The 20742-nt window shown below is 48.7% G+C and overlaps 1 protein-coding gene across 1 annotated transcript in view; it reads left to right on the forward strand.

Annotated features, from left to right (window-relative positions):
• Nucleotides 1-497: 497 nt before the first annotated feature.
• LOC139048610 (uncharacterized) overlaps nucleotides 498-20742 on the forward strand; it is a 54906-nt gene continuing 34661 nt past the window's right edge. The window contains exon 1 of the mRNA XM_070523041.1: nucleotides 498-1094. Within this exon, the coding sequence (XP_070379142.1) occupies nucleotides 1014-1094 (81 nt within the window). The 5' untranslated portion in view covers nucleotides 498-1013. The remainder of the gene's footprint in view (nucleotides 1095-20742) is intronic.

Here is a 20742-nt window from a genome sequence, read left to right on the forward strand (position 1 = left end):
TTTATGTCGGCTATGTCACGAGCTAATCGCTTCTGCCCCTCTAACAGTTCAGATAGCATTTTGGCAATCATAGCGTCATTAGCATCAACAGCCGTAGCGTCAGCGTGTGAAGTGGAAGCAGCGGCTGCCGCGGTTCTCGTAAGGCTACTCGAAGCCATTTGAGCTTTGGGGGAAGGGTGAAGACCAGGATTTTTCTTTGGAGGGCCAGGGTTCACTTCCACGGCACCGCTCAACAGAAGGCGATTCAAGCAATACATCATTTCTCAAGAACAGGAAACAACATCATGTGGGCATAGGAACAGCAGTAGAAACCTATCGTCGGATCTAATACAATGAGCGCCTTTGCGGTAACATACCTGCACGAAGAAAAATATTCGGGTGAGCATCTTGCCTGTTCTGCTGTCACCTAGCCCAATGAAGAAGGGCGCTGGGGGCAACGCTTTTATATCCTCGGTAGATGACGTAATAGCAGCGCGGAGACCCCTGATAGCCGGCTGATCCAGCGAGGCGTAGGCAAAGGCGCGCAGGGGTTCTACCAGATACGCCGATGAACGGGCCAGGGCTATCACACAAGGTGATAGGGCAGTTCACACGCGCATCGTCAGTGCACTGCACGTGCCGACCTTGAGAGCAGAGGCCAGCTGGACACGAAGAAATGTTGCAGCCAAAGGGAGCAGCACACCACTCAACGGGAACAGCCAGGCAATCGAGAAGCTGCCCGAAGAAAAATATTCGGGTGAGCATCTTGCCGGTACTGCTGTCACCTAGCCCAATGAAGAAGGGCGCTGGGGGCAACGCTTTTATATCCTCGGTAGATGACGTAATAGCAGCGCGGAGACCCCTGATAGCCGGCTGATCCAGCGAGGCGTAGGCAAAGGCGCGCAGGGGTTCTACCAGATACGCCGATGAACGGGCCAGGGCTATCACACAAGGTGATAGGGCAGTTCACACGCGCATCGTCAGTGCACTGCACGTGCCGACCTTGAGAGCAGAGGCCAGCTGGACACGAAGAAATGTTGCAGCCAAAGGGAGCAGCACACCACTCAACGGGAACAGCCAGGCAATCGAGAAGCTGCCCGAAGAAAAATATTCGGGTGAGCATCTTGCCGGTACTGCTGTCACCTAGCCCACTCTGTGGCACCTCTCTCTCGTAACGTTAAAAAGGAAGTACTGAAAAGTTAGTCAGACTTTATCTTTGTACGTTTCCAAGCAGCTCCTTTGGGGAATTTAAAATTGCAAAAGCAGCAGCGGCAACGGCAGTTCATTGGCGTATGCAGCAGAATTGCATCGTCGGCACAGCGCTAACACGCGCCTTTATTAACCCATGCGTTTGGTAGCTTCGTTGACTAGTGTACGCGTTTCCAATAATAAATTCGCAATTACTCTTCTTGAGGCGACTGACTGCACTTATTCGGCGATGTCACATGTATTCATCGGGACAAAAATCACAACGGCATATGCAGGCACCGCACCGTGCGAATTTGTTTGATATGATCTGCACTAACGACGAGTGCTTATTATGAGGCACAGAAGCAGCATTACGGCAAGCGTAGAATTTCAAAAGAAACGATCGAGACATCGCATTACTCAATATAATTTATCGGCTCGTTAACATGAAATCCACTTCATATGAATGCGGTTCATGGCGTTTGTCTGCGGGTCGCATCTGGCACGCATGTTGTCCCAAACACGGGTAATATCGTGTTCATACCCGCTCCCACAGAGGTCAGCGTCTTCCCTACAGCTGTCACTGCAAAGAAGCAATCTTGCACCCGAAGAAAGAAGAAATCGCAGCCGCGAACATCAGCCATCCTTGCTGCAAAGGGTTGTCGTCTGCTACTGCTCCCGCACGTACTGTTGGAAGCGCCTGCTAGGAGGCCATCAGTGGCGCCTCTATAGGCGGTGCACGAGGCGTATAGGAGTGTGCACCGCGAACGTTTATCTGTCCGATAACGTGTATCAAGCCGAATTTGCAGTGCTTGCTCACTCCACTCACAACGTAATTCTTGGCCTTGATTTCCTACAACAGTGCGGTGCCACTGCTGACTGCGGTACTGGCGAGCTTTTCCTGTCACCTCTTGCCGACCAACCTGCTACCTGTTCACGTGCTCTCGCCGTCATTGAAGGTGCTGTCTTACAAGCACGTTCCTTATCCAGAGTTCGAGTTGCTGCTTGCGGTGTCGACGCTGATGCATTTGATGCAATTGTTGAGCCTGTGCATTCGATTGGTTGTGAAGAAAAGTGTGCTCGTACCTCGATGCCTCGTACCTCGTACCTCTGTGGCCTGCCGAACAACTACACTGTGGGTGTCAAATTTAGCCTCCCAGTCTGTTGTGCTACACAGCGGTATGCGACTTGCCTCTTTTGAAGTGGATACCAGTCTCAGCATAGGCGCTTTAAATGATGACACGTCACACGAATCCCGAGAGCACAAGGCTGACCACGGTGCCCTTGAAGATTCGTCGCCTTTTTTAAAGATGATCAACAAGTCACTGTCTTCAGAAAAGCGTCAAGCCCTGGTCAGCGTCCTTAGCAAACATGCATCATTATTTGATTTCGCGCAGAACGCTAACAAAGTTCGCGTTCCAACTACGCGGGCTCGCCACAGGATCGACACGGGTTCCGCGCATCCCATCAGGCAGAAGCCTTACCGCGTGTCCGCATCGGAGCGCAACATCATCGCTCAACAGGTTAGACAACATGCAAGCCAAGGGCGTCATCCAAGATTCATCTAGCCCTTGGGCTGCACCGGTCATCCTCGTGAAAAAGAAAGATGGGTCCTGGAGGTTTTGTGTCGACTACCTGCGTCTCAATTCTGTGACAAAAAAGGATGTGTATCCACTTCCCCGGATCGACGACGTTATCGACTGCCTTCATTGCGTATCCTACTTCTCATCTACTGGCAGATACCCGTGCATACAGCTGACAAAAAGACAACCGCTTTAGTTACCCCGGACGGCTTGTTTGAATTCAACGTCATGCCGTTTGGTTTGTGCAACGCGCCCGCAACATTTGAAAGGTTTATGGACATGGTACTGCGTGGCCTGAAATGGGAGGTTTGCTTCTGTTATCTAGACGACGTCGTCATTTTTGGCCGCACTTTTGCAGAGCACAACCATCGACTGGACATTGTTCTGACGTGCCGCGAACAAGCTGCCCTTGCCCTCAACTCCAAGAAATGTCACTTTGGCCAACGAGAGGCGCTATATATAGTACTTGGACATCTAGTGGACTAGCTGGAAGTGCGACCAGACCCACAGAAGGTCGCTGCAGTTAGCGGCTTTAAACGACCGCATTCACAACGCGAGCTGAGAAGCTTCTTGGGTCTTTGCTCGTATTTCCGACCTTTTGTGCCCAACTTTGCCCATACTGCCTACCCTCTGACTTCATTGCTCCGCAAGGATAACCCTTTCACCTGGACAGTAGACTGCGATTCCTCGTTCCGTCAACTGAAGTTCCTGCTCTCTTCCGGACCCATACTTCGCCATTTTAACCCCTGTGCCACAACAGAATTGCACACCGACGCGAGTGGAATCTGCCTCGGCGCCGTCCTCGTCCAGCGTTCTGGTGACACCGAGCATGTCATTGCCTATGCCAGCCATTCGCTGAGCAAGGCCGAGCAGAATTACACCGTCGTTGAGCAAGAGTGTCTCGCTGTTGTCTTTGCAGTCCAGAAGTTCCGCCCATATTTCTACGGGCGCCGCTTCACGATCGTTACTGATCGCTATTCACTATGTTGGTTGGTTGGTCTCCGCGACGTTTGCAGGAATTTGACTTTGCAGTCCGTCATAAGAGTGGCTGACACCATGCGGACGCCGACTGTCTTTCGAGGCTCCCTCTACCAACAAGAGCATGTGATGCCGACAATTTCGATGACTTTCTGGCCACCATCGACGACATTCTTTTTCCCAACCAGGTAACTTTCCGGGAAGAGCAGCGTGACGACCGCAGCCTGGATGCCCTCTTCGCCTCATATGCTCAACCAACAGGTAAAAATGACTGTCATCCAACATGGCCTGCTCTATAGAATAATTATGCTGCTGATGCCTCCTCTTAGTGGACCCTAAGAATTTGAGAACCAATGTGCTCCGTGCTATGCACGACTCGACCGCTGGGCACCTAGGTTTCACCAGAATATGCCCACCGCATTCAGGGCCGATTCTACTGGACTGGTATGTGACGCGATATAGAAAAGTATGTGGGCAGTTGTTACAAGTGCCAGCAATGCAAGCGTCCTAATACTGCTCCGTTCGGACTACTTCACCCTGTGGTGCCACCATCATGTGCTTTCGAAATGACTGGAGTGGACCTTCTCGGCTCATTCCCGCGCTCAACAAACAACGACCGCAGGATTATAGTCTGCGTCGACCATCCGACGCGTTATGCTGAAACTGCAGCGATGCCAACGGCCACGGCTCTTGATGTTTCGAGCTTCCTCCTGTCCTCCGATATACTGTGTCATGGAACCCCTCCTGTTATTTTGAGTGATCGTGGTCGCCAGCTCGTGCTAGACGTAGTCGAAGAGCTGTGGCGTCTCTGTGCTTGCCAGTTCCGCCGCGCGACCCTGTATCACCCGCACACAAATAGTCTCGCCGAGCGCACTATAACAGAACTTTGACCAACATGCTTTCGACGTACGTCGATTCCAGACACAAAAATTGGGATGATATCTTGCCTTTTATCACGTACGCCTACAACACTATAAAGCTTGAAATAACCGGCTACAGTCCTTTCTATCTTCTTTATGTCAGACCACCCAGCAGCTTCCTTGACACTATTCTACATTTTACTCCTCATGCGGACTCTTCTATAGCCCAGACTCTCTGCCACGCTGAGGAAGCACGCCGCATAGCTCAGCTGCGTACGTTGGCATCCCAGGAACACTCCAAGATCAGCTACGATTAACAAAGGAGACGTAGTATGGCTTTGGACACCACCTCGCAAGCGCAGCCTGTGCCAGAAGTTTCTGGCTCGTTACACCGGGCCTTTCGTCATCACCAATCGCCTAAGTGATGTGACCTATATTCAATTGCTAGTCTCGTTTCCAATCGCTACCGGTCTAAGATGACGCAATTTGTTCACGTCGCCCACCTGAAACGCTGTCATCCCCGTGACTTCGAGTAGACGTAACAGTTGCTCGCCCAGCGGGCTTCGTCTGTGAAGGGATGAGTGTTACGCTAAAGCTACAGGGAGAACGGAGGAAGAAGATAACCAAGTGCGCTTGTCTTTGCAGCGGCTCGGTGTCGGCGCGGCCCCTTTTCATCAATTCATTTTTAAATAAACGCACCCCATCGCAACAATATTCTTGTCTATGACATGAAGGCACAAATGAACCACCTAAACGTTTCGTCTCACCGGACCTCGCTGCGTGCTTTGTCAACTTGTCTGATTGTGTGTTGATTTGGCCTGTCTCGTTGTATGGTCCGACGTACGACTTTAGAACTAAAGTTGGTGCACCTTTCGCATCAAAAGTATGCCAACTTTATGCCCATAAAGTTTCAAAATTGAAACCCGTGCGTTCCGTAGATTCCGCGGCCTACGCGAGATGCCGCGACAATCCTGCTCGCCATCAAAACGCCTTTGAAACTTTGTGCTCGGATGGAGCGGAGCTCCTTGCGTTACGATATGCGACTCCCGGTGCATGGGCGTTGCCGCGAAATCCAGCCCGATTCCGTAATGTTCGCGCTAAAATGTCTTTTCGAGCGTGAAAAGGACATTCTAGACAAATTCGAGCATGATTTCCGGCGCCGGGGGTTGTTATGGTCGGCTCCACATGACAGCACAAAAAAATTTCGGGGGCGTCTGAAGCGCCATAAGCCATCCCCCTCCCGGCTACGGCCCTGGCCTGGACCACTAAGTGCTCGTGGTGCCGTCGTGGTCGTTCCGTCATCATCATTCCACCTTTCACATACGAGTATTGTCTTGCCGACATCGTGACAGCGTTGTCACCGCACCGCCGCCTCGTCATCGCACCGCCGCCGTGATGTATTCGTGGCCGTTCCGTCGTCGTCCCTCCAGCTTCGTCATCCGACTGTCATCATGACATCGTCATACGGGCTTCGGGATAAAGTCGTCGTCGCACCATTGTCGTCATAAACTTCTGGTCATCCCATTGTCCTCACAGCGCTGTCACCCCATCGTCGTCATACAGCCGTCGTCGTCATCATTACCTCGTCATCCGACTCTCGTTACGCCGTCGTCGTCACGCTCTCGTTTTACCATCATCATCACTTCAGTAACGTCACCCCATTGTCGTCATGCCGTCGTCGTCCTACCGCTTTCGTCGTTCAATCTACGTCAATCGTTCTTCGCCATTCTACCATAATGCTTTCGTAATTCAATCGTGATTACGCGGCCGTTGTCATGCCATGGTTGTTACTGAGTCGTCGTCAGACAATCGCTTTCACGCATCCGTTGTCATCATTCCAGATTCGTCAACCGGTTGTCGTCATACCGTCATCGTAAGTCCATGGTCGTCACACTCATCGTCATCCTATTATCGCCATGATTTCATCACCCTGTCGCCGTTACGCGATCACTATCTTTTAGGAATCATCTTATCGTCGTCATCGCGTCGTCGTCACACCACCCTTTTGTGCTTGCTTCTTAAAGAAGGGAATTGCGCTAAAAAAGACACGGACGAGTGAGGACATGGACGGGCGCAAACTCGCGACTGATTTCATTCAGAAAGAACATCCGTATATATTATGCAAAATAGAAGTGAGGCGTGCAGACAGGACACAAGAGTAGAGAAGTGGACAAAACGAACGCCGACTATCAACTGAAGGGAGCACTGAGGCGAAAAAAGAAAGAAGACACAAAACTCATCTCCGCATGCTCAGGAATGGTAACACCACGTGTCAATCGGGTACACGTGCCGGCCTACGTGAAAGATAACTGTTAAGGTACTTAATCTCTTCCTTATGTAAAGTAATCGAAGGCTGACTCACGCACGCACTTCCACCATTATAGATATGCCATGCCTCTACCATAAGACGCGTATCTTCATTCTTATGCCTGTACAATATCGCGCATTCATCTAACTCTGGTGTGCAGTTACAATCTCGGCAATGTAGCGAAAGATTAGAAGGCGATCCACCGGTTAACGACCTTTTATGTTCCATGAGCCTCTCATTGATACACCGTCCCGTTTGTCCTACGTAGAACTGGCCACAGCTAAGGGGAATTTTATAAACCACACCCACACGACAGTCAGTAAAACAGTTCTTATTGTGCTTCACTGGACAAATATCTGTTCGTTTTTTGCCTTTTACCCGCTCATTTTTATTCTGTACGGCAGCGCAAATCTTACCTAGCTTAGTGGGAGCAGTGAAAGCAACATTAACATCATATCTACTAGCAACTTTTTTAAGCCTGTGCGAGACTGAATGAATATACAGAATAGCCATTACTCTTTTTTTTGCTATTACTGTTTTCTTTAATCACGCCCGTCCCTCTCGAAACCGACTTCTTTAGGCGCTCAGCCACAGTGGCCACCGCTACTCTAGGATACCCTGCTTCTAATGGGCGCCGGACCTGCGCATTAAAACTGGCGCTCATTTCGTGCATGCAGGATCTGGTGAGGGAAGACTTAAGGCACGACATGGCAATTCCGTTTTTTACTAATTTAGAATGCTTGGATTGAAAGTTTAGCAACGGCTTCGAAGATCTTGGGGAGTACTGCCAACAAACATGATTTTGTTCGAAGATCAAGGAAATGTCAAGAAACTGAATTACGCGCTGCTGAGGAAATTCCTTCGTAAACTTTAATCCTCCCCCATAAAGTTTAAATTGCTCACTTACTGAGGTAGCAGTGGAATCGAAATCTTCTCTATTACAGAAAATCAGGTAATCATCAACATAACGTAATATCTTGATAACACTATCACCTAAGACTTTCTCTAAGCAGTTGTCAACCTTACTCAGGTAAATGTTGCTAAGAATAGGGGCAACCTTTGAGCCAATACAAATGCCTGATTTCTGCAGAAAAATGCCATCTCTCCACCCAATCAGCGTCGACTTCAAGTACATTGAAAGAATTTCTAGAAAAGCTCCCGTGGAAACACCGCATCTGCCAATAAAAGCCGACTCTTGCACTTGTTCTTTAATGCACTCATTTACGGAATTTAGCAACCCGTCATGCGGCAAGGAATTATACAGGTCTTCGATATCCATACTAAAAGCTGTACAGTCACCAGGATTTTCCTCTCTCAAATACTGAACTAGAGCCTGAGAATTACGCAGGCAAAAGGGGTCTGAAAAGCTAGAGAAGCTAGGCAGTTCTGTAGGTAACTAGCGACACAGACCTGCCACGTCCCTTTTTCTGACACTATAGCACGAAAAAGAATTTCTTGTTTATGGGTCTTGGCCGAGAAAAACAGTTCTAAGGTGAGGGATTTAGCTTTCTTGACATTACATACAAGCCTATCAAGACTATGTCTTGACAAGAGGTCAACCGCACGTTGCTTAACTACCGAAGGCTTGAGTTTTACTGGCTGCAAATTTTTTTCTATGGCCGAAATCGCTTTTTCTGAAAACATGTCATCTGGCATAATTACGAAATAACCTTCCTTGTCAGAAGTGTAAGTTTATGCTCCACAAGGTAATCAACTAACGGTCGGACAGGGTCAGGCGTCTTAAAATGAGAATCTGATTGTTTAATGCCAGCAATGCAATCCGAAATACAGCGTGAGCGTTCTTCTTCCGGGACGAACCTGGTTATGCAGCGCGGCATGCTTAAAACGTCAACGGGTTTTACGTTACGCTTTTTGCATAATGAATCCTTACCAACTAGCTCAGCTTTCTGTCGTTCTAAGATACATATATATATACCTAAAGTTTTATTCAATCATTGCCTAAGCGCACATGCCAAGAACGTTTTCTCTTTCTTATACAAATTGATACTAGAATCGCTTACGCATTTATCACCTGACTTATCAATGTAAAAAGCCTCTGCGAGTTCACGTGCTACCTGGTTACGACTGCGCCTTAAGATTTTGGTTATAGCCAGCAAAGGCTGGCATGCTTTATCAGGCGTAGCCAAAGGGCATGCGCCGCAATGTAAGGGCAAATTTGACCCTTTTTCGTTATTCATAGAAAGCTTATGTTCCCTTAGTCGTTCATTTATACAACGGCCCGTCTGACCAATGTAAACTTTTCCACATGTCAGGGGAATTTCATACACAGCCCCGACCGAACACCTGACAAACTGGGTGGCGTGACGTTTCGTGCAGTCTCGCACGCATTCCTCGCCGGAGAGAATCCGGGGCCACAAAGAGGCCAACTTGCGCGGGGCAGAAAATACCACCGGCACACCGAAGCGATTGGCTACATTCTTTAGGTTGTGGGAGACCCTATGAATATAGGAGAGAACCGCCGGTCTGGTCTTCGGTTGACCGCCACTTTCTTGAGGTGTTCTAGGTTTCAAGCTTTGCAGAAGCTTCTCTGCCACGGCAGCCACAACGGAAACGGGAAACCAGCCTTCTGTAACCTGCCAATCTGATTGTTGAGGCTGTCCTTTACCAGGTGAACACATGATTTCTGCAGGGCTTCCTTCAGGCACAGCATAACAATGGCGCGTTTTACCGTCTTAGAATGAGCGGACTCAAAAGGCAACAGGTCTTTCCGGGCTCGTGGTGAGTACATCCAACACGTGTGATTACATTGCGGCGCATGCCCTTTGGCTACGCCTGATAAAGCATGCCAGCCTTTGCTGGCTAGAACCAAAATCTTAAGGCGCAGTCGTAAGCAGGTAGCACGTGAACTCGCAGAGGCTTTTTACATTGATAAGTCAGGTGATAAATGCGTAAGCGATTCTAGTATCAATTTGTATAAGAAAGAGAAAACGTTCTTGGCATGTGCGCTTAGGCAATGATTGAATAAAAATTTAGGTATATATATATGTATGTTCTTTCTGAATAAAATCAGTCGCGAGTTTGCACCCGTCCATGTCCTTACTCGTCCGTGTCTTTTTTAGCGCAATTCCCTTCTTTGGGTATGTACGACCGACTCGCCCAACAACGTGCTCTCCTTTGTGCTTCCATCGATGTTATTCCTCCTTCGTCATTATATCCTCGTCACTGCGTCGGTGTCATACAGTCGTCGTCATGCTGCCATGCCCATGGGCGGCCTTGGCAAGTGATTGTCATAAGTGGGACGTCAGCGGAGTATGTCGCATATATAACCGAAGCAACGCAAATCTCAGAATGACCACTACAGATGGTAAATAAATGGGACTTCAGCAATGCGGTGTTTCGCTACATTGCTCGAATGGCAATCGCATTACCGTCCACATTTGTCAATCGATCGATCGATCAATCGATCAATCAGTTATTTCGGTATGAAAGTTATGGCAGCTTATGTTCTGTCATAACTTTTTCGTCGCAATAAACTTACTGAAAAGCTAGGATGACTCTATAAGGCGCCGTAAATGGCCAGCGGGGATGCCGCTGGCCATTAGGTCATTCCCGCTGGTCATTCCCGCTGATTTTACTAAGTCCTGGAAGCCCCTGAAAGATTATGTGGTGTCCCTTCTCATGGCTTTGATAATATATGTGCCGAATTTCTGAGGCCAGTTGTTCATTGGGTCCGTGGCACAGTGGGCTTCGTATGCACTGAAGGGCTGCCTTGGAGTCACTAAAGACGGTCCATTGTTGCGGTGGCTTCTGCTTAATAAAATCAAGTGCAGCGCGGAGCGCCGCGAGTTCTGCACACGTCGATGTGGTCACACATTAAGTTATTAATTTGATTTCCTCAGATTTTGCCGGGATGATGACTGCAGCAGCAGAGCTGTTGAGTTTTATTGAACCATCTATGTACACATGTTGCCGAAATCTGTGCGCGTTGCGAATGTGCTCCAAAGTTGCTTGTTTCAAAGCTTGCAATTAATGGCGATCCAGCTTTCTTTCTGATTTCTGGAATTGTCAGTTGCACTTGTGGCCGATGCAGACACCACGATGGATCTGATAATCGTGTAGCGGGCGTAAATTCTTATGGCAAGTAGGACTGAAGCCTTGCAATAGTTTTGGCAAAAGTTGAAAGTGGCCTTTTTCTGGTAAGCAAGCAAGATGGCGGGAGGGAATCCGAGTCAGGTGTCGGATGTGTGCTTTCAGGACATCTGTATCAATGTAGACTGTCAAAGGAGCGTCTCTGGCTACGGCCACTGTCGCAATCGATGACGTAGTTTTGGGGAGACCGAGACAAGTCCTGAGTGCTTGGGCTTGCATGCACGCTCTGGAGCTTGCGGATATTCGTAGTGGAAGTATTTCCAAGCGCAGGTAAGCTGTACGCAGGAAGCCCCAAAACAGTGCTTTATATAGTTGCAACATTGACGGTACTGTTGCGTCCCAGGACTTCCCGCCGAGCAACGCAAGAATGTCCACAATGGCGGCCAAACGCTTTGTCATGTACGAGATGTGAGGGCTCCAAGACAAGTCTATATCAATGATGACGCCAAGAAATAGGTGCGTTCGTCTCTATCGTATAATTTGGTCATTCATCCGCAAAGCATACGGGGCCATCGCTTTGCGAGTAAAAGCAACGAGTGCACATTTCTCAGCGGAAAGCTCCAGGCCTTGTCTGCTTAGACATGTTGACACATCTGTTGATGCTTGCTGAAGTCGTGCGCGGACTTGCACACGTGTCACGCCTGAAGCCCGTATGCCAATGTCGTCTGCATATACGGTGAGCTGAACGGTTTCCGGTAACTAATCAGCGAGACCAACGAGCACTAGGCAGAAAAGAGTAGGGCTGAGTACTCCGCCTTACGGTACACCACGACTGGTAAAGCTAGGCGGCGTTGGTCCGTGTTCAGTCAATATAAAGAAAGATCTGTCATTCAAATAGTTGCCTATTCAGCGAAAGGTGCGTCCACTAACCCCTACAGCTTCTAAGGCGGCCAGAATTGCATGATGGTCTACACTGTCGTACGCACCTTTAACATCAAGGAATAGGGCCGCAGTGGTTCGTTTCAGACGTTTCTGGTGTTGTACGTATGTCACAAGGTCGATAACGCTATCAATTGACGAGCGGCCGTGTCGAAATCCAGCCATTTCCTCTGGATATACGTTGTAAAATTCCAAGTACCGTTCTAACCGTGTAAGGACCATTCTCTCTATTACCTTGCCGACACAGCTTGCCAGTGCTATTGGACGGTAAGATGACAATTCTAACGGGGATTTGCCAGCCTTGAGGAGTGGAACAAGCCGACTGGATTTCCACGTTGCAGGGACCCGGCCGTCACGCCGTGATGCGTTGTATAGGCCAAGAAGGGCATCTCTGGCCTCTTGACCAAGGTTTGCAAGCGCAGAGTATGTGATGCCATCGTGTCCTGGTGACGAAGATCGCCTGCACCCAGCAAGTGCGGCCTCCAGTTCTTCGATGGAGAAAGGAGCGTCCATACGAGGATCTCTGGAGCAAGGGGGGACAATGGGAATAAGTGCGCAAGGTGAATACGCGAGTGCCGGACCCGCGATCCTTGCGCAGTAATCTTCGGCTACCTCGACTTCTCGGCGTCCTTGATGTAGGGCTAGAGACTTAAATGGACGACGCTGTTGAGGAGCTGTTCGAAGTCCACGGATTGTTCACCAGACAACTGACAGAGGTTTACGCGGGTCGAGAGACTTGCAGTACAGCAAGGCGACGCTGAATTTTCTTTTGAATGCGTCTGGCCTCTCTAAGGTCGTAGAACGATTTGGTCCGTCTGTATCGTCGCTCCGCTCGCCGGCGGATTGCATGGAGGCTCTGTATTTACGAATCGAAATCTGTGTATTTCTCTAATGGCCGAAATGAACGCATAGCATCCTGCATAGCCTTGGCGATCTGAAATTCTAGTGTGCACGAAATGCCTTCCTGGCATGCGTCTGCCATAAGTGATTTAAACACGGGTCAATCTATTGTTTGTGTAAAATTTGATGGAACGGATTTGGTGAGGCCTTTTTCTTCAGGTAGGTAGGAATGTAGTCGCTTCCATGGGTATCTATATCTGTGAACCAATGGACGCAGCGAGTGAGGCATCGCGAAACAAACGCTAAGTCTAAACAACTACTCAGTGGCGTAGCTAGGTCGTCTGGCACCCGGGGTCCATAGGTCTTCTGTCATTCCCCCCCCACTAATGTAGTCGAGGAAGGCGAGGATATCGACAATTTCTGGGTTTCAGCACCAGTACAGCCGCCTTGGATACCGCGCACGTTCCCCGGGTCCCCCTCTCCTTCGCTTTCTTTCCCAGAGATCGCGAATGCAGCAAATATACACGCCGTTTTTCCTGCTCCAAATAACACAGCGTACTGCACTGATAACGTGTGATAAGCCTATGTGCACATCTGTCAGACTATAAGGCTTGGCAGCCAATACAAATGCGGCATCGTGGAAAATATGACTCACGTACAAGTAACAAAAATATCTTTATAATAAAGTTTTAATTACCAATTTTAGCGACAATATTGCATTTGAAAAATTGAAGCTCGACATTCATATCTTGCCCAACAACAACTTCACAAAAATCGTCGTAGGTACTATGGCACGCAGCCCTGAACGAAAACGAAAATTAAATTGTCAGTGACGCTGACCTTCCCACCCTATTAGAAAACGCTACCTGCCTCCCCGCTGCGCGGGCGCCAATGCTATGACAATTACGAGTTTTCTTCGTTCTGATCAATAAAGCCTTTATTTTTCATTTGCTGCTATGCGGACAAACGTGATTATTCGAGCTGCGGCACCACCGGAAGATTGGGAACAGAATAGAGCACGCTTCGCGTCGATTCTTGGCGTCACCATAAAAAAAGAAAAAAAAGGCCTCGATGAAGCCCGTGGCAGCGAAAGTTTGCACTACTGTTGGTTTGCACTCGCAATGGAGAGGATTAAGGGATCAACGTCACTGGTCCACTATTTCATATTTCTTTCACTGCTGCCATATACTGGGCGCCGCCCGCAGTGCCGAAGTACTGTAGGTTGTAGCACCCAAAACAATTTTGTTTAAGAAGCTTTTGTTGAGTTAATAATATGACTTTGAGTCCTGAATTCTTGAATTGAAGTGCTTCCTCTATAAGTACTAATTACGGGATTATTAAGGATACGGTTATTACTTATCTGCCATATTTCTCGAGCTGCCGAGTTACTAGTAGTCACAAAAAGACAACTTCATAGAATCTCGATCGGGAAATATCCTTACAAAATTCACCTTTTCTTTAAATAAAATTCTGTGCAGCTGATACAGACACTGTACTTGTGACATGAAGTCACACAACAACAACAGTTTTCTGAAACTTTCGAGGGTAAGAAGGAAAGCGTAAAACATAACGGCAGGTTTCACAGCGGCTTCTCGGAGCGAGCGGGAGAGGGGAAGTAAAAGCGAGCTGAACATCGCGGCACCCGCGACTGTATACAGCCTGTCGAGTCATACGCCGCCAAACTCTTCGGCCGAACCGAGTCTGAAGACGATCCAGAGAATCCCGTTCGCGACTTTTGACGGCCCCACTTATGCAACGTCGCTCTCAACGAACGCTTCGCCGTAAACGCGAGCGCCGGGCGCGCTGGTTGAACGCCCTCTTTCTGCCGTCTTAGTTTGTCTTCCCTGCGCGTTCTGAACGGAAGAAGGACCCAAGAGCCCCAACGCCTTACAACGCCTCACTGTATGTTTAGCGACTCCTGCTCTCAGCATGAACGCACAGCACGAGCGCACCCCACATGAAACGTTCCGCTAAAGCGAGTAGTTTAGCGACCATTTCGCGAATTAAATTTTTCAGCCCGCACATTCGTGCAATCATTTCGTGGGGTGTTGATAGAGCTGCAGCCGACAATTCTGCGGCGCAACGCATCGGGTGCATGAGCTCGGGCTACAGGATACCGGAACATTCTTTGCAATTTGCGCCCAGTCAAGCCGGCGGAAAGAGGGGTGTCTTCAGGCGTATATGACACCCCCCCACTGGCCCCTTGCACCCGGGGCCCACGGCCCCCCGGCCCCCCCCTGTTGCTACGCCACTGCAACTACTGTACATCCGGCCGCGCAGAAACGTGGGACTGCCATCATTTATACAACAAAGTTCATGGTCGCAAGTAAGGACACGAGGTTTCTTCCTTTGGAATTTATCTTGTTGCTTCCCCAAAGTGAATGATGCGCGTTTAAGTCCCCAACAACAATCCATGGACCAGGTATCACTTCTATAATGTCCCTCAGTCTCTGCCTATCGAAACGACTTGATGGAGAAAGGTAGGCGCCCGCTAAAGTAAACGCAAGTTTTTGTTTTTTCACGGTCAAACACACATACTGATTGCTGTCATGTGGCCGCACTGGATGAACAACGTAAGTCAGTTCACACCGTATGTAGATGATCACTTTGCTAATGTCATTACAAGTCGATGACACATGAGGTTCATAGCCTGAGTCCAGACGGGTTTCTGTAGCTTCGGTTCACAGACGGCAGCAATGGGGAATCAATTGGTGAAAACGTAATGGCGAAAATCAACGCGGGATTTCAGGCCACAGGTATTCCATTGCATAATAGATGCTTCCTTGAGTTGTCTGAAGAACGGCTGACGCGGTAGAGCCATTGTGCTTGCTACTCGAGGCTCGCCAGAACCGGATCCAGGCCGTCCAGCACTTGTAGTGCACCTCGAGCCGATGGCGTCTGCATGTCATTTATCAACACGGGAATGACTTTCTTTTTTTATTATTATTGCGATAAAAACTTGCCCTCAAGGCATAATTCTTGGTGGGTATATGTGTATTATATGTGTGCTGTGAGGTCTGTGTTGTGTTGTGTATTGAAGCAGTGTTTTGTGGAATCTGTTGTCATGTATCCAGCGGTCATAGCTGGTTGTCACACTGTAGCGGAGGCCGGCTTGCAGTAGGAGACGCGAGCGTTCCGATTTTAAACCAGTACAAGTCCATATTAGGTGGTATGTATCTGCTTCCGTCACAGGAACGGAGCAGCATGGACACGTAGCACCCAGTGGTAAATGCGACCAGTTCCACCTTGAAATAACAGCCGGTGTAAGGGCCACCCCGGCACGAAGCCTCCTAAGCACAACTTCCTCCGCACTAATAAGGTGAAGGGGGAGGGAGCAGACACACGGTGGGATAAGAGCGCGTGTGTCCTGCTGGAGAAAATTTTTACGGGCTCGGAGCGAGTTAAGGGGTGGAGGTGGGAGGAGAACAGGCGGAAGATCAGGATTAGGAGGGCAGTGTGCCTGCTGGTCAGCAGCAATGTTGTGAGGGTTCGCTGAATGGCCTTGAATCCAGTGTACCTTGACGCAAGTAGCTCTTTTACTATTCATAGTGTGTATTGTCTCGCAGATTTCCATCGCCTTATATAAACCTTCTTGAGTTCCTGAATAACCGCTAAAGAATCAGTGAAGATATCTAGTTGCTTGATGGTAGGCAGCTTAGATGTCGCATCTTGCACAGCGTCGTGGATGGCTTGACGTTCCATTACTAGAGGGCTGGCTTCAGTAGATAAATAGCGCTGCTGGCCGCTGATGAAATTATGCGTAGTACTCAGGAATGATGTCCTTCCGCCGTCTGGGAGAATGGCAGCATCCGTATAGACTTTGCAGGTGTTAGCGCATGATGCATCGACGATATGTTGTTCGTCAATAATACCTGTTGTATCGCTGCGTCGTAACTTCGTTGGCTTATTAGTTGTAATGCTGGTGAATTCCCAGGGAGGCATTGGATATAGGCCGATTGTCAATCCGGGAGCCGCGTTGAAAATGAGCATGCAACGCAGCGACAGCCGGATTAATTTGCTTTTTTATTTCACCTGCTTTTTCATGTAGCAAAATTAGCTCTGCAATTGTGTTGAGCTGGGCATGTTCCTGTAAGGTTGGTATCGGAGTGATGCGGTACAGTGCTGTGGCGAATGACTTTCAGTAGAGATTTTATTATGGCTATCACTTGCTTGTCTTGGGCCTCTCACGTGATCTGTGCCCTCAATATATATATATATATATATATATATATATATATATATATGTATGTATATATCTGTCATTCAACCACCTTGTTTACATTTTCGTACATATGCAACGACCAGGAGAAAATCTCAATGACGCTTTCCTTTCTGAGAATGTACTGCGCAGGAGAAGCTGTCCCCGGTTTTGTATTGCGAGTAATTGCTGCGAAATTATAGTCGCAACAGAGAGCACATATAAAAAGCAGGAGTTCTGCAACATATACGAGGGCGAGTCAAATGAAAGTGAGCCATTGCGAATATATGACAAACGAGGTACTTTATTTAAAAGAAGTCACCATGAGTATTTAGACACTTGTCCTACTAACGAGTCGCGTAATTCCCGTCTTATAAAACTCCTTGGGTTGCTGCCTCAAAAATCTGTAAATGACTACACGTCATCTTCAGACACGAATCTGGTTCCCTTGAACAGTTTTATCAAATTTTACCAAATGTGGAAGACGCAAGGCAACAGGTCTGGGCTGCATGAGGGATGTTGCAGCGTTTCCCACTTGAACTTTGCCAGTTTTGTATTAACCACATCAGCGACGTGGGAACGGGCAATGTCGTGAAGCAAGATGTTCCGAATGCTCAATTTTCCACGTCGTTTGTTCTTGATTGCTACACGCAGCCGATCCGACCTTTCACAATATCTGAAACGATTTAGAGTCTCTCCAGGTTTAGAAAATTCGATCAACAATGGCCCCTAACGATCTAAGAAGAAGTCGACACTTTTCCGGCAGAAATGACGGCCTTTGTTTTCCATGGGAGCGGCGAATTCAAATGTTTCCACTGTAAGCTTTGCGGTAGTGTTTCAGGCTAGTAGTAGCGGCACCATGAGTCATCCCCGGTCACAATTGCAGACAAAAAGTCGTCACCCTCATCTGCGGTTCTTTGACGTGCACTTAAATCTAAGTACACGGGTGTTTTCGCATTTCGCCACCATCGAAATGGAGCCGCCATGACCGGGATTCGATCCCGCGACCTCGTGCTCAGCAGCCCAACACCATAGCCACTGAACAATTACCACGGCCTTCTTAATTGTGTTGAAGGTGATTGCACGGTGACTTTGGCCCGGCCATGGATCGTCTTTGTAACTTTCATGTCCTTCTTTGAACAGTTTGCTACAATGCTTCACAGTGGCCAATGAAACGCAATGTTCAACGCATACGGCAGCCATACGGCGAATAATTTCTTTTTGGGAAACATCTTCATTTGTCAAAAACATCACGACACGAAGCTGTTCAACTTTTGGAGTGTCCATTATGTCACGCAACCATGTTCAACCCAGTGTATGAGAGCATTAAAGAACATTTAACCTCACCTCTGCATGTCACTTGTAAATGAGATGCGTACGTCCTACGCGCATGCCTCGAAAATAATGAACCAAACCATTATTGCGCGGGGCGGGTTGTCTCATTTGACTCGCCTTCGTACATTATAAATGCGAAGATACAGCTTGATACAGGGCAAAAAATTGTCACTGGAAACAAAGTTCACTGCGCATATGCACAAAACCTCGCAACAAGATATTTAAATATGCGCATAAGTCACCAATAAATATACGTACCTAAGAAAGAGTCGCTATATATAATGCGTCAAAGAAGGCAAATAAACAGGTTGCGCAACCGCAGATTCACAGAACACAGCACCCCCCCCCCCTCCCTTCACTCCCAAAATGTATCACGTGCGACGGAAAGCGGCGCGCTTCCTCCCCGCTTCTCTCCCTTGCGCACACAAGCCTGAGCCACCATCGACGGCTCACCCCTCCCCCCCCCCCCCCCCGCACGCGGCGCGCAGTCACGATGTTGTCGCCTTTGGCGTTTAGTTATACGGAACATGAGGGCAACGGCAGGAATGAGCCTGGAGTCTTCATACAGCTGCTATTGCAATAATATAATAGCATCCGGCAACTGAAGCGTCCCGTGCCCCATTACTTTCCCCAAAAGAAGTAACAAAATCGAACTTTCGCCATGCGACAATTCGCTGCGCCGCAACAATGTCTTCTTTTTTTCTTTTGTCGGGTGGGGGGCGGCGAAATAGAATAACACAATGGAAAGCATGTTGGCTACAATCGAATGCCTACTTTGGGCACCTAGTGTGGCTACCGAAGGAATATCGAAGAAAACGTGTGACGCATGGTCCACAGAAAATCATACGCATACTGCTCGGTATCCTACACCGGCGAGACAAAATTTTACGGAGAGGTTGCGCTCAAGCGAACGCGTTGCAATCCGTCGAATCCCCGCAATGCTGGCGGCGAGCGACTATGCATTGTTCCTTTTTCTCGTCTGCTAGCCGGAAAGCGTCCAAAACTCTGCCAGGTGAAAATGCAGTCGGCCATAGAAAAACAAACGCGCATCCAAGTGCGCCGCGCGATTGTCGATGCAGCACGAGAAAAACGCATGCGCTCTGGCTGGATCGGCAGCCCGCGGGTTGCGAGGAAAAAAAAGGAAAAAAAAATGAGAAAGAGGCTCAATATATCCTCGCGAATAAAAGTCTAGGTAGTAAAATAAATCAGAACCTAATTACAATGGTGGAGTTAGTCTTGACATGGATGCTTTGGCGCAGGTGAAAAAAAAATGTTCATATTCTTTTCTGTGACCTGACGGCACCAATGAACCACCACAACGCTTTGTCTCATCGGACCTCGCTGCGCGCTTTGTCAACTTGTCTGATATTATGTCGATTTGGCTTGTCTCGTTGTATGGCTCGATGTACGACTTTAGAAAAGTCGATGCACCTTTGGCGTCAAATGTTTACAACAGCATTAAACCCACAAAGTTCCTGAATTGAACATCTAAAGCACGACTTTGGAAATGTCAGTGCACCTTTCGCATCAAAATGTTATGAGAACTTTATACCCACAATGTTTCAGAATTGAAATCCAAGCGCTCCGTAGATTCCGCAGCCTCTGCGAGATGCCGAGACGAGCCCGCTTGCCATCAAAACACCCTTGAAATTTTGTGCTCGGTGGGGCTCCTTGCGTTACGATATGTCACTCCCGATGCATGGGTGTTGCCGCGAAATCGAGCCCGATTTCGCAATGTTCGCGCTAAAATGTCTTTTCGAGCGTGAATTAAGGACATTCTAGACAAAATCGAGCATGATTTCCGGCGCCGGGAGTTGTTTTGGTCGGCGGCGAATGACAGCACGAAAAAATTTCGGGGGGGGGGGGGGGGCTGAAGCCCCATAAGCTCCCCCCCCCCCTGGCTACGCCCCTGGTGCGTAGGTAGTCCACCGTTGGCCTTTGTTGGGCTGGAGGACTTAATGTCGGAAGTGCAGGCCAGTCGTTCGCAGTAGAGGTATTCACTGCGTCACCAGACACCGTGTTGTTAGTGTGGGTGAGCACCTTGGGAGCACTAGCCTCAGGAAGTAGCGTCTGTCTTGCGACGGTATCAGTATTTCTAGTAGACGAGGGTCGTCTGCGGTGACGGCGGACATCAAGTCATCGCACTTTGGCGGCGGCCTCTCTGTGAGTTCAGTTGTCTCTCAGCGCTTGTTTTAAGACTTTCCGCTCTGTCTTGTGTCTCGGGCAGTCTTTCGACGATGGTTCTTGGAGCACACTTGAAGTGAGTCGCACGGCAGCGCCGTGCTGTTCAGAACATCTTGCGGTCGAATTTTGCCACTGATACGCCCGATCTTCAAACAATTGCGGCACTGAAGTGGTCTTGGAACGAACGGTCGCACTGGATGACTAAAAAATCCAACTTTCACGTGGGACGGCAAGATACCTCTCTTGGAAAGTTATCCTCACACAGCGCGAATCTCCTAGGCGACGGATTTCAATAATAGT

The sequence above is a fragment of the Dermacentor albipictus genome, chromosome 8 (genome assembly GCF_038994185.2).
Source record: "Dermacentor albipictus isolate Rhodes 1998 colony chromosome 8, USDA_Dalb.pri_finalv2, whole genome shotgun sequence".
Lineage (NCBI taxonomy): Eukaryota > Metazoa > Arthropoda > Arachnida > Ixodida > Ixodidae > Dermacentor > Dermacentor albipictus.